The sequence below is a fragment of the Terrapene carolina genome, unplaced genomic scaffold (assembly GCF_002925995.2).
Source record: "Terrapene carolina triunguis isolate 2854851 unplaced genomic scaffold, T_m_triunguis-2.0 Scaffold113, whole genome shotgun sequence".
NCBI classification, from domain to species: domain Eukaryota; kingdom Metazoa; phylum Chordata; order Testudines; family Emydidae; genus Terrapene; species Terrapene triunguis.
In genome coordinates this window covers 5,268,854-5,292,827 of record NW_020664464.1, presented here as the reverse complement: position 1 = coordinate 5,292,827, position 23,974 = coordinate 5,268,854, and the positions used below count along the sequence as shown (strand labels likewise).

The following is a 23,974-nucleotide window of genomic DNA, read 5'->3' as shown; positions in this document are numbered from 1 at the left end:
CAGTCAATTTTGCAACCAAAGTGGTCATTTTTTGATCTTCAGGAATTGCATGGAGAGTGCACAGTCTCTCCAAGAGGATGAAATGTTTGGCAATATCACTGGATTCATCATACTACAGGCATAACCACTCCCATTTATGGATTTTTTGGGAAGTGGAGGCATCTGCTGAAGGGTTTTGTCTCTTCCACTCCATTACAGCCAGTTCATGCTTCTGGGTCTCAATCTGGGCCTGTATTTCTGTCTTTTAACTCCAGAGCTAGCCTCCTCTCTCTTTCCTTCTCCAACTGGGCAGCTTTCTGGTCTTCAAGTTCTTGGTCTTTTAGCTCCATGGCTCTTTCGTGAGCTGCTTTCTGTGCTTTAATTTGAGCCTATTTCCGGGCCTCCATGGTTTCTCTGGCCACAGCTGCTTCTTTGAGCCTCATTTCTGCCTGCCACATTTGAAACTCACGGTCCTTTGCCTTCTCTTCCGCTTCCAGTCTGGCCAACTCTAGTTTTGTAGCTGCCTCACTGGTGGTCATTTTCCTGCTTTCTTGTGCTTATTTCCCTCACCCGAAATAAACAAACAGAAAATAACAAACCAGTAACCACTTTGTCTGTTCTCTGGCCACCACACTTAAAACTCACTTAAAATCACTACCAGTGCCTCAAAGCATTCAGCTGTGCACAGATCCTGTCGACAACACCACTGTGACGGGTTTGGTCACAAAGACCCCCATGAGACTGTCACCTGACGTGCTGAAACTACCTCTGAGCCCGTTTTCCCTGTCAGCTTGGGAGTCCGGAACCCTATCTTGTTGAGTCAGACACACAAGCCTGCTGCAACACAGACCCAGGGTCTGAACCACGTCCCCAAAGCTTCAGGCTTTAACTGAAAACCACTCAGCAGGTACTCCTGTCTCCAGCACCCAGACACCCCACTCCCAATCGGATCCAAACCCCAAATAAATCCGTTTTACTCAGTATAAAGCTTATACAGGGCAAACTCATAAATTGTCCGCCCTCTATAACACCGATAGAGGGATATGCACAGCTGTTTGCTCCCCCACATATTAATCACTTATTCTGGGTTCAATAATAAACAAAAGTGATTTTATTAAGAATAAAAAGTAGGATTTAAGTAGTTCCAAGTAATAACAGACAGAACAAAGTAAGTCACCAAGTAAAATAAAACAAAATACGCAAGTCTAACCCTAATACATTAAGAAACAGAATACAGGTAAATCTCACCCTCAGAGATGTTCCAATAAGCTCCTTTCACAGACTAGACTCCTCCTTAGTCTGGGCCCAGTCCTTTACCCTGGTACATTTCTTGTTAGTTCCAGCAGGCATCTTAGATGAAAAGCAGGGGATTCCACATGACTGGGACCCCTTTGTTCTGTTCCACTCCCTTTTATAGCTTTGGCACAAGGTGGGAATCCTTTGTCTCAATCTGAGTTCCCTCCCTCCTTCTAAATGGAAAAGCACCAGGTTAAAGATGAATTCCAGTATCATGTGACCTGTTCACTCACTGGCACACATGTATACAGGACGGCTTACAAGTAAACAGAGTCATCTACAACCAATTGTCCTAATTAATGGGGGCCATCAAGATTCCAAACCACCATTAATGGCCCACACTTTGCATAACTACAATAAGACCTCAGAATTATATTTCATCTTCCTAATTTCAGATACAAGAATGATACATTCATACAAACAGGATGAACACACCCAGTAGATTATATGCTTTGTAATGATACCATACAAGAGACCTTTTGTATAAAGCATATTCCAGTTACATCATATTTACACTTATACACATATTTCCATAAACATATAGACTGCAATGTCACAATCACCTCATTACCTTCTAGGTGTTTGCAAATTGATTTCTTAATTATTTTCTCCATTATCTTTCCTGGTACAGAAGTTAAACTGAGTTGTCTGTAATTCCCCGGGTTGTCCTTATTTTCCTTTTTATAGGATGGGCACTATCATTTTAAACGTTTTAAAACGTTGCTTTTCACATCTAGAAAATGTCCAGCTACTGCCAAGTTCAGGTCACAGGATATGGTCTTTATCTCAATCTCCATAGCAACTGTGCTTCAGGGGGCTCTTTTATTCTCAAACAATCTTAGCCACAAAATAGCGTGAAGCCATTTTACATAGTGCTACCCCTGTCCCTCCCCTCATAAAATCACCCATTACAGGTGGATGAAATAATATACAAAGTCTGGACTTTGGGAAGCTGCTGTTGACAACCCTGTTTTAAATATGGCTCCTTGTGCTACTTTGTTACCAGAGTCCACGGAGCAAGGTAACATCAGTCTTTGTGTAAAGGGGCTTTTGTGGAATCCTTTTGTCACTGCTGAGCAGTATTCAGCTGCCAATAAATTCAGAAGTGACTGTTAAGGATGAGGTTTTAATTAATCTCTGATTGATTCTGATTTTAGATTAGACCCGCCCCCCAGTCACAAGTTGCCTCCCCTCTTTTAAACCAAAAACTTTTCCATGTGGAATTTCCTGTGAAACTTACAATTAAAAGCCACCTATTGGAAAAACTAGATCAGGTTTTGAATTACAGGAGAGTGAACAAAATCACTATTCCCTTTGTAAAAGAGCTGCAACCTCACTTGTTTGAAAAGGGCTCCAGCAGAAACTTGAAACTTGGCACAGACATAATCCTAACTGAGGATTAATACCTTTGCTTGCTTTTAAAAAAATATTTTGATTTAACGACTATATCACTTTTATCAGTCTGAGCCCAGTGGAAATCAACAGCTGGGCAGAAACAGATGCACCATACCTGTGTGTACTGAATTCGGGCTCATTGTTTATTCAGGATTTGTAGGGCTGGGGAGGACAGAATATCTGCCATGGAATGACAATCCTCCTTCCCAACTGGACCTGGGGTATGGCTCAGCTGTACAACCACCATACAGTCGCTGTTGTTTGAGGCTATTCTAGTGGTTGCAACATACTACCCTCTTCTTGCACAGTGGGTGTTTGTGAGCAAATCTGTGTAGTTCCTGACTCATGGCCCACCCCATGCTCACATGGGGAGAGTTAGCCACACTACTTTTCAGGCTCAGTGTGCCAGTGCAAACAGAGGCAGGATTTCCCCCTAAGTGTGCATTTGATTGTTCAAGAAACTTACGAGATCCATTGGCGACGGCATGGAGATGATTAGCTTTGCAAACCTGAGCAACTGTGGAGATAGAGGAGGAGGCTGGAGAACCTTGAAAGCTCTGCTACCCTGGTAGCTCCTGTTTTAAGGTTAATAAAGAACGAGTCAGACAAAAGTAATTAAATAAATAAGCTGCATTATCTGTACAAAAATGATATAAATACAGGTTTTCTGGGGAGGAAATCCTCCTTCTAGAATACTCAGCAACCCTCATCATCTTATGGGGGTGCTGCCAAGTCACAATTCATAGGACAAACATCTGAAATTATATTTATACGGTGTGAAAGGGACACAGTGGCCTTGCCAGACCTTGTCTCCAAGTGTTTATCCTAAGCACAGTTACACGGCTAATATCCAACATGGGATTGTCTGAATATGTTTTGCTATTAAAAAATGTAAATACTTCCCTGCAATGCTTTTCATTAGCTATTGTACTAGAAACAACCACCAAATTATTAGTAAGGAATTTGTCCTTCTCGTTCCATGCATAACTATAGTTTCACAAGTAGAAAAGCCTCTCCCCCCGAATTGTCATAGTTTATGAAGCAATCTGTACACAGTGAAATGTATCCAAAGTTAAATGAAAGTGCTAATAAAAACAGGAAAATTACACTATTACCACTAATTTTAGAGGAACAAAATTGCAGGGAGATCACAAAAAAGTCCCCAAAATAGTTTTTATCTGGACAACAATGTACAATTATTAATATTGCACTTTTTATACAAGGAATCCTAATAAATATACACAAAAAGATATACATTTACATACATAAAAAGACTTTTTTTGTTTGTTTTTAAATAAAAGTTACACTGATTCTTAGCAACGTGATTTCTCAGAGACCCATTTATAGAGAGAGTGTTCCCTGCCAGACACACTTTGGAATGACCAAACTGGAGGCAATTTAATGCAATGGACCTGGTGTTAACCTCACAAGAGAACTTCCAGGCTTGTTGAAAAATCCACATGTAAGGTAAGCTGCAACATATCAATACTTGAACAGTGTTTTATTACTGCATCAAAAGACGAGAGTCCCACTGGGGGTGATACAAGAGGCACAGCCAAACCTTACATTTAGAGATAGTCCTAAACCAAAACTCCGGATCTGGGCACCTCTCCCCTCAAACTTCGGGGAAGTTCAAATTCAAACTTTGTAGTTCAGGACGATTTCTGCAAGGTGCTGAGCAACCTGGATTTCCACTGACTTGAGGATGCCTAGCACCTTGAAGGATGAAGCACTTAATTTTTGATTATCGATGCAATTAGGAGAGAGAATCACAATGAGCAGGCAAAATCATGTTATGAATGTGAAATCTGACACTCACTTCTCAGCTCACCTCTCACTGTAGAGTTCTATTCATGGACTACAACTGCTTCACTTACTAGGGTCCACCTTTTTTGTGTGTCTTTTAGGAATCTGTGCTACCACTTTGGGGCCAAAGCTGATGATGTAGCATTCTGCATGTCTACGTGACAGAAAGAACTATAACGAATCAGAGCAGCTGAATTCTCCTTCTTGATAAATTAATAATTATCACTGGAGGATCTGGCTGTAATTGAGAGAAAAATTCCACACTGGCAGGACATAGAAATCATTTCTACAAATTCAAAGTTAGAAATAGACCAAAACCCCAGATCTGAAAGCCCAATAACTCTGGGATCTCAGGCTTCTCTCTTCCCCAGATACATTTTAATCATGTTAAGATGCAGCATGGTAAGTAGCTCTTGTTGCCACAAATATATACAACCCCTCCTATAAGTGCTCTGTACAGTGCAGTGATGGCAGGTATGCACGGTGGCCTGTCAATAACAGATCACTGTCACTCACTTTCCTTTTCTGCGTAATACTGTACTTCATTTTTTTATGTTGAGGGAAAAAACTTGGTGCACTTATTTAGATGTATTTTAAACTCATTCATGCTTTCGCACAATGTTTAACTTCTTTTTCAGATCCTAAGTTCTTAGCATGAGAGGGAGAGAGAGAACAGGAATACAGCTTTAGGATAGCAGTTTTAAAAAACCAAAACCTCACATTTATGTTAACAAACCCTTCTAGGGCAAATGATGTCTCTGCCCATTGCTTAGCTGAATGTTTAGTTCAATCCCTTTTTTCAGTAGTCCATGATCTGTCAAGCTGTTTGATCCATGCCCTGGTGGTCTGATCTGCTGCTAATGGGAGTTTTTGCTTTGGTGTTTTTCCCCATCTGCTGGTTGATGTGTATCACAAGGCCTGTACGAGGATTCCTAGGCAGCTCTGTTCCACTTAGGCCCGACATGTTGCTTGTCTTCTCTTTCTTTTTGGTCTCCCACCACGACTGTGCTTTGCTGCATTCCATCTCCCAGCCTCACTGAAGGGAAAACTTGCCAAGTCCTTTACAACAACGATTCAGTAAAGTTAAAAAATAAAAAATAAAAATAAATAAATAAAATGAAGAAAACTGAATTCTGTCCCATTTGTTTTGTAACAGTCCTTCCTGTAGTGAAGCAAAGGCTGATGCCTCTGATTCCCTATCTCAATTGCTCTCATCTTCATGCTTTTCCACAAGTCCCACAGCAGCGAGATTTGAACTGGGTGAGCTGGCAGAGTTTGAGCTGCTTCACCTTCTCACAGTACCTGGTGGTGTCTCTGCACTCCACTGGCAAAGGGGGAACAAAAAGGAGATGCAATGAAAGAACAGTGACTTACCTCCCAGTAACTGTGGTTCTTCAAGATTTCTTGTCCATGTGGACCTTCCCCGGAGGTGCACATGTGCCTCAAGAATCTACACAGACATGGGCTTGAAGAATTTAACATCCAGCGGTTGCTTTTAGACCACACAATCAGAGAGGGGAGTCCTGGGTTAGTAATAGTACTGTTGACAGGTTAGTGGGATACCTGAATCTTGGGGTTGTCATTGCACTCGTGGGAGTTTTGCTCTTGGGTACCCACAGGAGATATCCCTATTGTCAAGTTGGCATTAAAGATATAAATAAAATAAGGAGCTGCTTTTTTAAGAGAGTCGCTCTATGGCATCTTTATGTACTTTATTGGCTTGGGAGGTCCACACTGGTTGATCTGGAGCTTGGAAGCTCCGTACTGGCTAGTTCTGAAGTTATCAGGTGAGATTCTGTGCTGTGTTTCTAACAGGTGGAGCACTGAACTTGCAGCCTGGGGAGGGGGTTAAGCAACCTTTGCGCTGTTTCAAGGCCCAGAGACCCTCCCAATGTAACTCAGACAGCCCTAGGGGCCTGTCTCATTTACAGCAGCCACTTGGTGTTGCCCTATGGGCTGCAGCAGTGCCTGGAATCTCCACAAGGCTGTGTGTCATGGCCCCAACACACCCTTCCCCATGCCAGCTTGTGAGGGGATCCTCAGAGGGCAGCTTTATTGTTGTCTGCTGTAGTGCTGGTGCCAAAGGAATTCTCCCCTGGCTGGAGCTGTGGCTTTTAGGGTCCTTTTATGCCCTTTTATCTGGCAGAAAGGGGCCAGAGTGAGGGAGAGGGTCTCACGCACCTCCTTTAAACTCCACCTCTGACAGTCCTGTCCTCCCTCAGCAAGCCAAGCCATGCTCACTGTGTTTGGTCTGGTTTTACCAAGCATCTGTATTTGCCTCTAGAGGGGGGAGAAGGCCTGTAGCAATCCCTTCTGTAGTCTAGTGCTGCAGAGTGGTTCTGCTGCTGCTCCAGAATGCCCAGCCTCCGTGGAGATCCCCAGTGCTCAGCCTCAGAATTGCTGGCTGCACACTAGACTCCAGGTTTTGGCCTTTAAACGCAATGCTTCAGAGTATTTGGGAACCGTGACTGGCAAAAAGGTTGTGATTTACACTCATGCTGCTTGGTGAACACTGACATAACACTGGGCTTGGTTTCCAAAGAGGCACATCTGTTCCAGATCATTTATTCTTTCTGCAATATTTATAATGTGTGCGTTTTTTGGCAGCCCCAATTAAATGCTAGTCACCTGAAAGCCACTCCAGGAATTCCCAGCACTAACCAACTCAGCCGCTTCAGGTTTGCTTGATGTTAACATCAGCTAACTACCTGTTTATGACTTATTATTTCTCTCCATACCAATAATGGAAACTTAGGACAACACCTATTACTTTTAGCCCTATTAGCAGGGAGATGAGATCCCAACTCTTAGAAAACAACAACAACAAACAACACTGAAGCCATTCCAATAGGAACACTTGATTTTGCAGGCTGCAATTTGCCATTTTTCAGACAAATGTTTTCCCAAGAAGCCCAGCAGTGGGGCCCAACACCGCGCTCTGGGGACCCAGCTCTGTGGTGAAGATTCACAGATGGCTCCTTTCTCCCACAGGAACGTACTATTTTCGCAGGGGGTGATGTTGCAGCGTTGCCAGTTCGCAGGTCTTGGCCTCCAGGAACAGTAGTGCTCCGGCACGGGTTTGTTGGTGCGGACATGCACGCATTCCACTCGCCTGGACTGGAAGCCATAGTTCCCACAGGTAGCTGTACACAGAGTCCACAGACTGACCCTCCAGTGCACACCACAGATGTCTGTCCAGCAGTTCTGTGTGCTCAAAGGCCTGTTAATAAAAAGGACAGAGATATTATTATAATACCAGGCAGGAAATAAGAGGCTTAGTCACACTGGGTATTCCTCAAACACTGGGGATACTATGGGCCCTATAGCTCTGATCCTGAACACTTACTGGACCTGATCCACAGTGGTTGTAAACTAGCGTAGATCCATTGTCTTAATGGACTAGGTTGAGGCTCTGGCCCATTGACTTCAACTGGCAATTAAAGAACAGGACTCAAAAGGCCAGATCCTCAGCTGTTGTCAATTGGCATAGCTCCAATGAAGTCTATGGAGCTATGTATCCATTTACACCAGTTGAGGATCTGTCTCAAACAACTTTAGCACTCCTTCTGTCCATAAAGTAGTTAACAACCCGATACTGCCTACAGATCTACAGAGGAGTTGTAATGAACCAAGAAGTGGCTGATGTAAGCCACTAGAGCTTCATTACTATAAATGCAACGAACCTGGGTTTCAGATATTGTTGTTATGGTTTTACAAATGGCACAAACAAAAACCTGTGTTCAGAATCCATCCTTTTCCTTCTGTACACGCTATCAGCTAATATTCAAGAACACTTGGTGCTCATTTAGTTATTGCACAGGAGAAATATTGAGATGCTGCCAAGCAGTGCTAGTTGGGATGGCTTTGGCAATGTGAATGCTCATCCACTAGCAAAAAACTTGAAGGGAGAATTGGGGTTTCTCTGTAAAAATGGTCTCAAACATACATGGAGCCTGATTCTCCTGTAACTTGTACCAGCATAACTCCATTGACTGCAACAGAGTTATTCCTGAGAAGTGAAAGGAGAATCAGGCCCTCAAATCCAAAAAACTACAAAGGCAGTAAAATCTCTGGCCTAATTCATAGGTCTCTGTACAGAAGCATGGTTCTGATGATGAGGGATTCTGTAATACCTTGGCAGGGCACCGCACTGGTCAGAAGACACAGAATTCCCATCCCTGGTCTGGCAGAAAATCTGTCTGTGCTGTACAGCTAGTCGTGGTCCGATGCATGGCCCATTACACTGCGAAAGTAGAAAAAGGACACTCAGTGGCATAAAGTGAGAACATGCCCTGCTTTTATGAAGCCCTTCTTGGGAGCTGAGGAGCAGAGATGTATGTTGCTGAGATGCAGATGCTCTCAATCACTTCATAGAGATCAGTAGGTTTTTAAGTCCAAGTGCACAGTCTTCGTGTATCCCACGCAGCCTCCCCAAGGCAGTATTAAAACTCATTGCTGTATCTGCTCTATAGATTAATTCCCCTCCCCCTTTGCCTATTTCAATCTTAAATCCATCTGCTTGGACAAATAAAAAGCTCTCATCTTATTAGCCCAGAGCTTGTGATCCATACAGGAAATCTTGCTGCAGTCCCTTTACTGTGTATTTTACAGCTTGTACTATCACAATTTATAGCCAAATCGTTCATAGCAAGACTGAATCAGGCCAGCAATGTTTTTTTCTTTAACACAAAGATGTCCTAACTAATTCAAACCTGTCAGTCAGCCTCTTGTGGTTTAATTTGTTTCCACTCTTCCCAGCTTAAATCACAGAAAGCTAAAGGCATGAAGCATGTGACTATGGCACCATCTTTCATCAAGCTTATGAAACTGCTTGGTTTCCAGGCAGCCAATATCTGGAAACTGTTTTTGGCAGCGGGGGACTGCTGATTTGGAGATGGACGAGAAGGGACATGAATGTAGAGATCAAGGAGTTTCCATCAGTGCAAAGGTGGAGCAGGTTGCGATTCCTACCTGACACTGACCTGTGCCACCTCCCTACTGCCAGGAACCCTCTTCCGCCCTGGCATGCCCTCCTCACATCTGGTACTAGTTCTCAACCAACACCTGTACCAGGGTCCAGCAGAAAAGAGGAAGCTTGGTTGGGATAACAACAACTAGGGTGATTTGGAGTGGGGAGACAGATGAATTGATTGCAAGGAAGGGTGTTAAGTAGATAAGATAAGTAGACAGGGCCTCAGAAGGAGGAGAGGGAGTAATCACCAGCTTGGCTGGGGTCAGAGAACCAATTACGTGGAGAAAGTGGGATCGAATATGCTCAAATTCATCTTGAATGTCCACCAAAGACCTAAGTGGTCTACAGAGTAATACTCTATTGTTAGGCAGCCTAATGCTTTGGTGCAGACGCAATAAGGATAGCACTTCCCTGCAGACTGAAAAAGAGAGACGCAAGTCAATGCAAGGCTTTCCACAGGGGGTGCTGGCTCAGGTGCATGTAGGTATCATTAATTTGTGTACTTAGGGCAGGACTGCTATAGCTGTACATGCTGGCAATCTTCATCATAAACAAGCCTGAGTAAATGGGAGTCTTAGGGGGGATAGCTCAGTGGTTTGAGCATTGGCCTACTAAACTCAGGGGTGTGAGTTCAATTCTTGAGGGGGCCACCTAGGGATCTAGGGCAAAATCAGTACTTGGTCCTGCTAGTAAAGGCAGGGGGCTGGACTCAATGACCTTTCAGGGTCCCTTCCAGTTCTATGAGATAGGTATATCTCCATATATTTATTTTTTAGGGGATACGTCTTGATGCTTTGTTGCAGTATAAGAAAACACAGGCTGTGGAGGTTAAATAGCCACAGTAATCCACTTAAAACTAAATGAAAGAAGATGGGAGGTACAAGAAAATAACTCATTTTGGAGGGGTCTAGGTCATCTATTTATTTTCACTTTAGTCTGGGAAAGCTAATCACTAAACCTGACCAATATGAACCTTACGTCCCCCAGGGTGAAACCTATGAAACAATGGAGAAATGTCACTGATCCACAGCCAGTGGTCTGTTCCTAATTGTAATTAATGTAATTGTCTTGTAGACATGGCTTGGAACAGAGCTGTATAGGTTTACATGGAGCTTGAGAAATGCTTTTTTCAGGTAGGAGAAATATTATATTATAAAGTACAAAGGTCAGGTATAACAGATGAATTCATGCGTCTTTGATGATTGAGACTAGGTATGACATCATGGGGAATGATATAAACCACCACGGGTTACAACCACCCATGTGAGTTAACTGGCCAACAGCTAGTATTACACAATCCTTACCTGAAATTTCAAAGAAAATACAAATTGAGCAATTTGCTTCTCTGTTTTGAAAGAATGTTCAGCTCTTTACTCATAAACGCAGCAAAACTCTATGTTCTGAGTGAACTTTCTCCAAAATACACAGACATAGGATTTAATGAAGTTATTTTCAGTTAGCTAGCAGTAACAAATCTCATTTTGATGATGGCGCTGGGTGCTCTGCAATAACATTTGTCCCATGAACATTTCATAAAATGAGTTACTGACCTTGATGGAATAAAACAGTCAATGTTGTATGCTGTGTAATGAGTAGCTTTTGTCTACAAGGTTGTATTTAGTATATTAGTATATACACCTCTACCCCGATATAACACGGTCCTCGGGAGACAAAAAATCTCACCGTCTTATAGGTGAGACTGTGTTATATCGGGTTCGGTCCGGCTTCCCCGGGGGTGATTTAAAGGGCCCGGTGCTCCAGCCGCTGCGGGGAGCCCTGGGCCCTTTAAATCACTGCCGGAGCTCCGGCAGCGGGGCTCGGGAGGGGATTTAAAGGGCCCGGGGCTCCCCAGCCAGGCTCGGGCGGTGATTTAAAGGGCCTGGGGCACCACACGAATTTGGATATAATGCAATAAAGCAGCGGGGCTCGGGTGGCGCTTTAAAGGGCCTGGGGCTCCCCGCTGCTTTACTGCGTTATATCCGAATTCGTGTTATATCGGGTCACGTTCTATCGGGGTAGAGGTGTACTATATATATATGAGACTATATATGGTCATATCAGAAATTACAGAATTTATGTGGCTAAGATCTACTATCATATCACTATGAAATCTAACAAAATGAGATAATGTGATTTATTTACCATTGTTTCCACATTGACTTACCAGGCAGTAATCATGAAAAGCTGCAAAATATTTCACGGTAACTCAGTGTATATTGAGAATGAAGCCAATCTCTGCATGCACAAAGCTGACTCTGCATAATGTTTTTATTAGGCTTTTAGCGTGCTCCCCTAAACTTAATTTCCTTATTGTTGCCTGACTAGTACTGTTTAAGGATATTGATTTAAAAGTATGACCTCTTCAGATTTGTTATAGATGAACTGTTCTTCCATTGAAAACCTTTATTAATCCAAAAGTGATGTTAAAATAACAACATTAATATCTGACTTTAACTCATAACATCAAGTAAAACTAGCCTGTGGATTAAACTCTGGCCTTCACTTATTCCACTCTGCCCCTGGATGATTCATCATCAGCATGGACTGACCCTCAGACATTTGCATTTAAATATATAAGCCTCTTCTACCTAAGCTAAAACTCTCATCAGCCTGTACATGTGGCCCAGCTACAGCGGGGAGGGAGAGAGACAGAATACCACACTGACTGGGCATGGATTACATTCACAGCATATATATGCTACAATCCTTTCTGGAGATCTGCTGGCCCACACAGATCCACGGACAATAAGGGGATCTCCCATGGATCTCCCCAAGAGGAGGATTTCACTCATAATACTATGAATCATTCACTATTTACAGAACATCTTTTTAGTATCTGAGCACAACATGAAGCAGTAAGGACGGTGTTTCAGACTGACTTGTGTGGGATTCTTAAAATGCTTTGAACCCAATGTCTTGTATCATCATTTCAGTTTCCCTTACATAGTGGTTCAAGTAAATCCTGATTTTATGAGGTGTTAGGGGATATTCAAAACTTTTGTAAAACTGGGGGTTTGTTAAAAAACACACGACAGCCCAGAACAGGACCAGATATAAATGTTGCATAACAGACACAATCAGGGTCTGGAAATGTGTTTCACTGTGTCCAGATATATAGGTGTCAGCAGAGATAGCAAGGATTGACTAGGCCATGGAAACTGACCAATTTCTCCAGGTCATTACTGAGGCACATTGGCAGAACAGGATGGGGAAGGTTGAGCTGCCAATGTCCATGCTGCTCTGGGAGAAGAGGGAGGACTTTGCTCTCCAGGGTTGTGTCCATCACTACAAATAAATAAATACATAACAAGAGGCTGCAAGAAGAAGCCTCTTCTTCTGTGAAGACAGTCCAGTGGAGAGGAGTGAAGGGCCAGATTGTGACTAGCTCTTCTAGGGTGTACACAGGTTTGGGGATGGGAGAAGATGCAAGGAACTTTCCTCTGCTCCTTGCTTGCCCCAAGCAAAGATTGGTCACAACCACAGTCTTTGTACTTGGAGGAGGGCTGGGACTGTTCCCTCCAGATTGCAGATCTCCCCAAAGGAAATAGGGGAGAGGAAGAGGCAGGACCACATCCACCTTACAGAGCAAGCTCAGCACACACTGCAGGGGATAGGGAAAACAGGCCGCACCATCCCAAAGGATGCTTACTGCCCCATTGAGCACTGGGGAGCAGTTATGCCTGCCGGAGATGTAATCCCTCCACGAGCTCCCCCTGGGACAATGTGCCTCTATGCTCTAGGCAGTACCAATCTGGCACAATCTAGCCCTGTCTTTTAGGCTGCTATCTCTTTCATGAAATGTGTGAAGCTTGGTTATCCCAATCATCCAATGCGTTAAACAAAAGACATGAGTTGCCTCTTAAAAGCTCATACGATGCATTAATCACAGATGCAAAATCATTGCTCTCGTCTTCAGGTACCTCTTGTCACCGAACTGTACAAAGAAGATTTGTGTGTCTGTGTGGCTCTTACCTGACCCCAAGAGGAAGCCACCCACTCCATGCACAGCTGCCTGTTACAGATCTGGGTATCCACTGGGCGTTTGGCAACTTGGGCACATGCCTCATTTGACATGGGGACAGAACTGCCCATAGCGGTCAACCTCTGACATGTCACACGTCGGGTCTGGACCCCTCCACCGCAGCTCCGTGTACAAAGGGACCAGGATGTCACCATCCACCTGATGGGAGAAATGCAAAGGGGTCAAGGAGCAGTACAGAATTGCCAGAGGCAGAAATGACAGTGTCACAGGGATCTCATAACACAGATCCTCTGAAATCACAGAGGCCCTTGCGGAAAGCCAGCCATTTGATCACTTTGGGCTCAATCTTGGGGGATGCTGAGCAGCCTCACCATCCACTGAGGTCAATGGGAGCTGAGGAAATTCAGCACCTGACAGGATCACGGGCTAGGGACTAATGTTACATTTTAGTGCCTCTGTCAAGGGGGTTGGGCCCAGAATAGAAGCTATTCTATATTTTCTTGGCTCTGTTTGCAAAACCCATGTAAATACTTCTAACCCTGGGATGCAATATGGTCACTTTGCAGCATCATGTTGGCAGATTCTGGACCTAAGGCCAGTATTACAAGCCATGGGAGGATCAGCCAAATAAGGGGATTCTTCGGTTATGTAAAGACCACACAGCAGCTCCCACTCTCAATTTGCTGCTGACATAGATGCATGACTTGTACATCTCCAGCCCTGCTGACCCCTGGTCGCTCTAGTGGCTTGTTGGGGCCACTGGTTCCCTGGATAACTTACAGCAGCTTCTAGGCTGCTCTTACTGCAAGGGAATGGGCTGGTGCACAGCCAGGCAGGGATTGGGGAAGCACAAAGGGCGTTGTACCATTTTCCCTGAGCTGCATGGATGAAATAGAGGATCTGGCCCTATATGTATTGACTTTTTAAAAACACTAAAACAAATTAACAAACTAACATTTAATAAATAAATAAATAAATATGATATTATTAATAATATTATTATACTGGTCTACCACCTACTACTAACTGGGTAACAGATTTAGCTGGTTGTTCAGAGATCAGCAACCTTCCTCCAATCCCTGGATAATGTGAAATAGCCAGGCCCTCCCGCTTAGCTAGTCTGCAGCTTATTACTGGCTGTTAAAACTACTTTGTGGAATGTGTGAAAGAAGCGAGTCCCTTGGTAATCATGAATCACGGGCCATGTTCAGGCATGCACATTGCGGATAAGGGTGATGCTGAACACTGCAAGAGCTGGGCCCATGTGCCAAGCAGTTGGCACAAGGAGGCAAAGAGACTTGTTTCCCAGTGCAGTGGTGCGATATTTACCCAGATGGTTTTTGAAGAGAGTTTGGGGGAAAGGAGGGAGGGAAGTGATTATTAGTTCCAGGGGGAGATTTCTGGTCAAGTCAGGAGCTCTGCTGAACTAGGCTTCAGGCTACTTTGCAGGATTTATGTGTTCTGGGTGGCGGGGGGAAAGCCCAGCATCTCCCCAACCAGCAGCACCATATTTATGATTACTTTACAAAACAGGCAGTAGGTGCTTCCAGTCCTTTGGCGCTCTGATATTCAAGTAAAGGCATCCATTATATTTTCATTAATGCTCTGCTGACTGATTCCCACTGTTACAGAAACAATAAAATAAATAGAGTTCTTGGCAAGGACAAAAAATACGTCTCCACGTATCATAGAGTTTGGCAAGGTTGATTCTGCAGCTTCTCTGCCTTTTGTAAAGCTCAGCTCTGCATTTCAATCAACTTTTATTTCCAAACATACAGTTCAGCAGCTTTCTCGGGAGCCGGGAAGAGAAGCGTGGGCTGCATTATAGCTCAGGAAAGGGATAAAAGGACATAAATCATTCCTGTGGAAATATTCCCATCAGCAAGTCAAACTGCTGATATTAATGAGTGAGTTTCATATTTCATCAAGTCTCTCGTGGTTTCAGCTGCTCCTTATGACTCAGCTGGCAATCCAGAAAACATTTGCCTAAATAGAGGTGCAGGAACACATTATAGAAAGGTAATGAAATGGGAGCCACGCCGCCTCCCTAAGCCACAGCCAAAGCAAATGGCTGGAAAGCTGGCTGCTCTCTGCTCATCAGGATACTTTCTGATTCTCAGCTCCTCCGCTGGTGTCAGAAATTGTGGCCAGATTCTGATCTCAAATATATGAATGCAAAACCAGAGTCATGCTGGTGAAGTTACTGGAGTCACTCTGGATTTTAACCTGAAATTTGTAGTTTGGGCCTATCTCTAATTTTGATTTGTTAATTTTTGATTTGTTACAAATGTCCCATCACATAACATAATATTAATACTGATACAATTCTCAGGGGAGTCACTAGTTGGTGTGGTTACGCAAGCAACATACAGTCATTGAATAAATGGTATATTGTTAATTTTGGGATGCAGTTTCATTTGTGGGAGCTGTTGTAGGCAGCTGGAGAATTTACTCTCTTCCCTTTATCTCTCTATCTAAAGTCAATTCTTGGGGCAGAGTGGCTTCTTGGGAACTGAGCATTGGTGCTGGGGCTGAATTTCTGAAACATGGGTTTGCTTGCATGCTGTTTGTGATCACCTCTGTTTAGGGGCTGGTGTATATAGAGTATACAAAACCAGCCATGCTAAGGCTATTTGTACACTATGGGGACTATCCTGGCATAGCCAACTTGACAGGAGGATGCAGGAACACCACCTCTCCGAATGACATTAGGTACCCTGGCAGAAGCACACTTCCATCGACATAGATGCATCTACACCGGAGGTGGGTGTGGGTGGGGGGTTGGGGTTCATCAACATAAACATGTCAGTCGGGTGTGATTTTACACACTCCTGCCTGACATAGATATGCCTATATAACTTTGCAGTGTAGACCAAGAGTAAGAAAATAAACAGACTACACATCACTGATTTCCCCTCCAATGGAAAACTGACTTGCAGGGCCCTGAAATCTGCTATTGATTGGCTGAGGGACAAAAATACATATATATTATGGTAGTACCCAAAGGCTCCAATCAGGATCAAGATTCTCTTTCCTGGGTGCTGTACAAACAAATAGAAGGGCACGGTCACGCCCCCAAACAGCATATCTTTAGTCTGGAGTTGACAAAGATATGGTTAACTAATGAGCCAAAGAGGAAAATTCAGTCCCCTAGCCAGCCACCTATAATGAACAGCATTCTTGGGTACTGATCCTTCCTGGGAAGGTTCCAAAAGACCATTAGGTTGTGAACTTTGCTAATAAAAAGATGATAAACCACTTTAACAGAGGGAGTAGACATAATCTCTGCCATATACTGTGAATGTTTTCCCCAATCCACCACCATGACCTCTAATTTATCTGGATTAAGCTTCAGTAAATTTACTCTCAGATACAATTGTTTCCTGCACAGACATTAGAAAAGCAAAGATAACACGTTGTCCAAGGCAGAGTATTATTAAATGCCTCATAAAAGCATACACGATATACTACAGCGCAAAGACAAACCTTGAAGGGCAGTCTCTTCTGTTACAAGCAACAGGCTGTAGCACTGGCTTGGGCTTCTCTATGCAGTGGGATGCGTTGACCTCAGTCCTGTCCAGTAAGCACCTCAGCTGGGGTTGCTGCACTCCTTTGTTACCACAGGAGGCCGAACATGCCATCAGTCTGTCCGCTGACCACCAATATTCTGCCACAAGCACAAGACACCCAAATTAACATTTAAAAATCAATCGGAAAAGCCAATTAGTGGTAAAATATCAGTGATTGATGCCAAGGTGCTCCTGTCATTTTGGAGATGTTTTGTAAGATAAAAACAACGAGGAGTCCAGTGGCACCTTAAAGACTAACAGATTTATTTGGACATAAGCTTTCGTGGGTAAAAAACCCACTTCTTCAGATGCATCCCCAGTCCCCAAATCTGAAATGGTTCTTCAGATGCAAAGTGGGTTTTTTACCCACGAAAGCTTATGGCCAAATAAATCTGTTAGTCTTTAAGGTGCCACCAGACTCCTCGTTGTTTTTGTGGATACAGACTAACACGGCTACTCCTCTGATGTAAGATAAAAGTGACTCCTACAGAAATGCTTAAAATAGGTGAATTATGTATAGGAAAAGCATGTCACCCCAGGAATCATCAGGCACTGGGATACCAGCCTTAGACCGACCATCAATCCTCTCTGATAGGGCAAATTCTATGTTTTGGAACTCATCACAGTAAGGCATGGCGACTAAGTGATATGTGACTTCAGTGCTGGCTAATGGATGGTCCAGTAGTTAAGGTGGAAGCGTGCAACTCAGGAGACTAATTTAATTCTCTGCTCTGTCACAGACTTTCTGTGTGACTTTGGACAAGTCTCCGAGTCTCTCTATATCTCAGTTCCCAGTCTTTAAAATGGGAATAATAGCCCTTCCCTGTCAATGGGGTGGTGTGAGGATAAATTCATTCCAGTTTGTTAGGTCTCAGAAACTGTGGTAATGGGGGCCATATAAATACCTAAGATATATACATACCACACTGGGGAAACAGGACCTGGGGACTATTGTATCAGTCCCACGTGATACCTATCCCTTATGGAAAAGTCCTGCAGAATTTAACAGAAAATAAAAACCTTTCTACAGCTTTTTAAAAAATCATCCTGAGGAATTTAAAGGAGAACATCTCTGATACAGAAGAGTATAGGACACTTAAAATAGTATAGAAATTATTTCAATGTATATTAAATTCTATCGTTTTTTAGAATAATTTCTGTAGAACTCTATAAAATTTCTATACATATCCTTTAAAGTAATCCTGTTAAATTCAATAAGACTTTCCCATACTAGTTAGGAAATAAGCATATTATTAATCCATGCTGTAAATCAATCCTTCCATTCCTTTGCAGAAAGGCAGCAATCCACACACTAGATGTACTCCTGACAGAATTCTGTGCCCCTTTGGGGGTGAAAAATTCATATAGACCACATTTTTCTGTGCCCCCCCCCCCCCCCAGCAGAAAAACACAAAAATAAATCTGCCAGGGGACATGTGCCTCTGCCCCAGCAGCCCAGGGTGCGCTACTGTTCCAGCATGCCTGGAGCAGCCTCAGAGATGGGGGAAGGGGTTTGGGCGTGCATGCCTGTGTAGTTGATCACTGTCAGCGTGGGGGGTGGGCGGTGGGGCTAGGTGTACGTGCTTGCCAACAAGTGAGAGCGAGAGAGAGAGACTCTGTCCCTCTTGCTTGCTACTGCAGCTCACTGGCGTGGAAGGGTAGGGTTTTTTTTATTATGCACGAGGCATGCTAGAGGCAGAAATGTAGCAGCCTGCCTGTTAGTTAATTGATCTCATTCTCTGAGGCACAAACGTAGTAGCCCGACTGTGTAGTAACATTGTTAAAGTTGCTGTTGATGGTTAATTGATCTCATTCTCTGAGGCAGACATGTAGCAGCCTGCCTACGTAGTAACATTGTTAATGTTCTTATTGTTAGTTAACTGTTCCTATTCTCAGTCGATTCCCCCAAGAGCATAAAATCTGTGAAAGTTTTAAGACCCCAACATTGCCAGAGTGATGTAAATGAGCCTTATTATACATGACAGTAAGGGAATCCTCAGCTAGGAAGATGTATGTGCTTTCTTACTTTCTTCCTGTGCCAAAGTGGCACAATGGGGTTAGATTACAGCTCAGGATTTATTTTACTTACCCATTAAAAAAAAAGACCTTGAGGGCAAATAAAACATTTACTAAGCAATCAATAAAATGTCAGGACAATCAGAACCAAGCACTTCTCAAAGTACCTAGCCAGGTCCAGGACAATGATTAGCAAAACTGTATGACTTTCATGTATGAAAGTCTGAGCAATTTAAAATGACATACTTTATTTTTTCTGTTTGGTGTTCTGTAATGTAATTTAAATGAAAATCCAGAATTATAACTGGAATGAAGGGTATTAGTTACCACGGGTTTGTAACTTAACTTTCATGTGTTTAGAAAATGCTGTATAGTAGTTGTGACTTTTTTCTGTATTGTAGTTTAAATAAATTATCAAAAACAATTGAAACTGGAGTGATGCATTATTTTGACAAATAAATATGCAGAATTTTACAGAATTTTGAATTTTTTGGAGCAGAATTTTGAACTTTTTGGTGCAAAATACCCCCCCCCCCCGGTGTAAATCATCAGAGTTCCATTGAAGGCAGTGGAGTTACACAGATTTACAGAACCTGATGATGTGGTCCAGTGTCACTTAGAGATAGGCTCAAACCAGAAAATTTGGATCCAGGTTTCCAGATACCAACAAATTATGGTATATGAATTTCATGTTTAGGTTTGGTCCTATTTCTAATTTCTGCATGAAACAGTTCACTCACACAGATTAATTAGAGGATGATTGTAAAGCACTTTGAAGATGCAGCTTCACTTTCTTCAAGTATAGTGTGCTAAATAACATTATTCTAGGAAAACGTATCTAAATATAGAAAAGAAATCAATTTTGCACTTGCATTATCATTAATTCCTAGATGCAAGAATCTCAAAATAAAAACACTCAGTAATTTTGATTCATTGTACAAAGTTCTAGATGCTATTGGTGTCATGGGGCTGAAACTCCAATGCAATGCTTTCAAGGGACATAATTAATTGGGCACCAAAAATATTTCATGATTTCCTTTGAAAAACCTATCCTTAAAACTTTAACATCAAAACTTAAATTTAATGGAAATATCTACCCTCAAAGTAGTCTTTTTAAGAGGAAAGGAAATACACGAATCACGCATTAAAAGATCAACTAGTAAGATTAAGCAATTTTCTTTGTTAGCACCTAGAAGGGATGCTACCAAAATAAAATTCACATATTTACAATTAAAAACCCATTACCTGTGTTAATAACAAAAGACTCAGATCAGTTTCTCTCAATTGGTGGGTTCTGACCCCCCACAGGAGTGATAAAAGGCATTCAGGGAGTAGGCGGTCACGAGATGTTGAAAATATTATTACAATTTAAAGGAAAGAAACCCTTGCTCCCCTACTCCTGCCCACCCTTACTCTTCAAAGTCAAGTATTCTGTAAATTTTTTGGAAAACGCATGCACACACACACACACACACACACACACACACAAACATGATCATTTTTCTCATTGATACATGTTTCACTCTTACTGTTATATCAAATATAAGATGGTAGCAAAATTTTTGGACTTCAGATAAGGTGCTCAGCCTGAAAAGGTTGAGAAACACCATCATTAGGTTATTAAAATTGGTGGCTTCTAATATTGGCGGCCCATCCTGTGATGCCTATGTCCTGACTTTCAGATATGTTGAAAATGTACAAGTCCAGCTGAAATCAGAATGATCTGTATGTGCTCAACAACCCTGAAAATCAGGTCCAATGAATCTCAGTGTAGACCTCTAAAAACCAAGATACCCAGAATTATTGAACATATCTACAAATTCACTCTTAGTGGCGAAGGTACCAAAACTTCTCTTGGTTGCCGTTTCTTGTGGTCTCAGAGTGAAGGAATCCAGAATGATGATGAGCCAGTTAACAGCACCATCCTAGCAATGCCAAGATCTTATAAAGGCAGCAAGATAGAATTATTTTACCTCGGATTGTCAGAGATGTTTTTTGCATAAGTGAGCCAGCTTCATTCTGAGCCAGGCAGCTGAATTCACCTTGATAACCATCACTGATGTTTAGTAGCTGAAGAATCTGATCAGCTGCCAGGATGTTATGTCTCATGCTGATGGGTTGACCAGCATAAAACCAAGTGATGTTTGGAGTTGGGTGACCATCCACTGGGCAACCTAGAAACCAGGGAAGAGAAATAATAAGCCTTCTGCCAACAAAATGGGAATAAAATCATCCATGAGTTACCTACAGCAGAACATGGTGTTTTGAAATCAATACAACAAGGAAAAAAAGTTGTTGTTCTCTGATTTTCCCTCTTCCTCTCAATAATTAAAGATCTAAGAGATGTGTATAATGGGTGCCTTCTTATCAACGGAAAAACAGTTTTAAAATGGTTCATAATGCTTTGCATTTCCATAGTGTCTTTTATGTGAAGTTTTAAATCACCATACGCATCTGAGTGAATAATTCATGTTAAGCCTTGTAACCCTCCCGTGAAATAGGGCAGTATTATTCTCCTTTTCGTGATGAGGAAACTGAGGCACAGTGAAGTTAAGAAACATGTCTTTGGCAGAGGCAGAAATAGAACCCACATTGTTTGATGCCTAGTCCTTTAAGATGCTTTAAGCCACAGGCTCATCTTTCCATTTGTGATTTAATGGGAAAGAATTAGCATCCATAACAAGTGCAGGGATGTATATGTGTGCAGGTATGTGAGTATAAACACACACACACAAAACTTGCAAAGTCAAGCACTCAAAAACTAGGAAATGCTAGCATTAAGGTTGTCAGTGCATTTCCTAACTTTTGAGTGCTTGACTTTGCAGTGTTTATGTTCTTTTAACACAGTGCCATCATATTGACACCCACATGGTTCGTCCCTGACACAAAGGCCACACCCTTGCCAAATTTCAGGTCCTTGCTCCAAACGTGGGGGAGTTAGAGCATCTCAAAGCAAAGGTCACCAGAATTTTTTTTTAACATTGAAAAAAATATGCTCCCCCCTCCCCAACCTCATTCTTGGAATTGGCTGAACCATTTTAGCTGACATTTACCTGGACCTCCCCCCACCCAAAAGGAAAAAAATATTAGCCTGATGCAAACACCCAGCATCGGAAATTTTAGCCTAAATGTTTAAAGTTTACCAAAGTTATAAGAAACTGAAAACAGGGTCTTATAATGGAAATTATTGGGTAAACTTATTAATAGGCGGGGCCACCGGCCCCACATATAACATTCTAACCTATATATAGTTTTTTTTATGTGATTACAAAGAGGTCTCTCAAAGATCAACATACAGACATGCAGTTAATTCAGTTTTACTGTGTGTCTGCAAAATCAACTACCATGGTTTAAAATGAGAAAGTAGAAAGATCAACCCAATAACACGCAAGTACAAAGGGAACTGAAATTAACTACAATCCATAGCTGAGCTCTTTTGTTTCTTTTGCAGATTTTTCTGCCAAATAAATTAATTACTGCCCTTCCCATCACTGTATATTTTATTTGCATCATCTAGATTTCTTTTTCCAGATCTATATATAAAATAATAGGCTACGGGAATAGCTAGTAACCAATAATAGGGGGAAAAAAATCAACCTCCCATTCTTTCCATATGTGTTACCAATGAATAATTAGTAATTTTTTCCACTTCTAATGAAAAAAACCTTGCCTGTACCTATGAGGCTCGTATGTAATGGATATTTCCCATTTGTGTATGCAGAATGAGCATCAATCACCCTTCACAGATGATATATCCTACATGTATTCACTTGGACAGATGCATAAACTGTGGGATAATATGTTAGGCATATTTAGCAAAAATCAGACTGTAATGAAAAATATGTTCCCATAACATCCCTTTTCCCCTCTCCTCCCAGCAATAATATGAATACCATTTAATACAGATTACCAACACCTATTTTCCATTTCCTCCCAAACATGTCATCGTTGACTGTTTTATCCTTCCAGTGTTCACCACCTGCCCCAAGCATGGGATAAACAGTATGGGAGTGAAAAACTGTCTTCATCTCTAGCCAGTGCAGTTACTAAGGGGTGTTAGTACAGCAGGACTCTTATGGCGGGGAAGCAGTGTTTGGCAATGTTTCCTGACTAGAGAGAACTCTGGCAGTAGAAGACCCTTCTCTATCAGCCCTTCTTAACCAGTGAAAGAAAATATTGCTTTTAGGCCTCCTCTTCCAGGTCCACTGTGACTCTAAATTGATCTAAAGCCAGGGTATGATTCACAGATGTGAGAGATATTTTTTCTCTTTTTTTTTTTTGGAATTGCAAACAAAAACGTATATAAATTATACATTTTTGTGGGCGGTGGGACACTGGTGAGAAAGGGAAAGTTAATATTTCAAAGTTAGCAAAAAGGGCTTGGCCGGCAGGAGACCAAGGTTCTACAGCAATGCCAATGACTGCATGAGAGGAAAGAATAAATTAACACTGCAGGCCAAATCCTGTTCTCAGTTACACTAGTGCAACCTCATTGCATAGCTGTAGCTGAAGAACAAATCTGGGCCAGCAGCGCTAAAGCTAAGGGAACAAATCACTGAACAGACATAACTCCTCTTTTTCACCTGAAGGACAGAAACAAATGAATCCAGCCACACTGCAGTTGTTCACTGGGTGCAGTTTATTACTGCATATGAATACAGAGCTCCTTTTAGAAGCCTGTTACAATTCCCAGCAGAGCCCTATGGCCAGCAGTGGTGATGTCAGATGTAAGCCTGGCATTTGAAAAAAATGAATGGAATTTTCTTTAAAAAAACAAAAACAACCCCCCCAAAACAATTACAAATTGTTCTTAAGCTCCTGTGTCTGACTAACACAATGTTCTTTGGGATTCTTCTCAACCTAATACTAGTGCCCAGCAGATCTTTCTAATAGTTATTAGAGATTGGCCCAAAGTACAGAGTTCAGATACGGACCGGATGTGGGAGAAGGGGCCTCTTT

At 42.3% G+C, this 23,974-nt stretch overlaps 1 protein-coding gene across 2 annotated transcripts in view; it reads right to left on the bottom strand.

Moving 5' to 3' along the window:
- Positions 1–1,644: 1,644 nt before the first annotated feature.
- ADAMTSL1 (ADAMTS like 1) overlaps positions 1,645–23,974 on the bottom strand; it is a 274,580-nt gene continuing 252,250 nt past the window's right edge. For both annotated transcript variants that reach the window (XM_026652366.2, XM_026652367.2), the window contains 6 exons: positions 20,989–21,189; positions 16,917–17,097; positions 13,421–13,628; positions 8,610–8,719; positions 7,476–7,696; positions 1,645–5,800 (listed from right to left, as the gene is read on the bottom strand). In XM_026652366.2, coding sequence (XP_026508151.1) covers positions 5,694–5,800; positions 7,476–7,696; positions 8,610–8,719; positions 13,421–13,628; positions 16,917–17,097; positions 20,989–21,189 — 1,028 coding nt within the window. In that variant the 3' untranslated portion in view covers positions 1,645–5,693. The remainder of the gene's footprint in view (positions 5,801–7,475; positions 7,697–8,609; positions 8,720–13,420; positions 13,629–16,916; positions 17,098–20,988; positions 21,190–23,974) is intronic.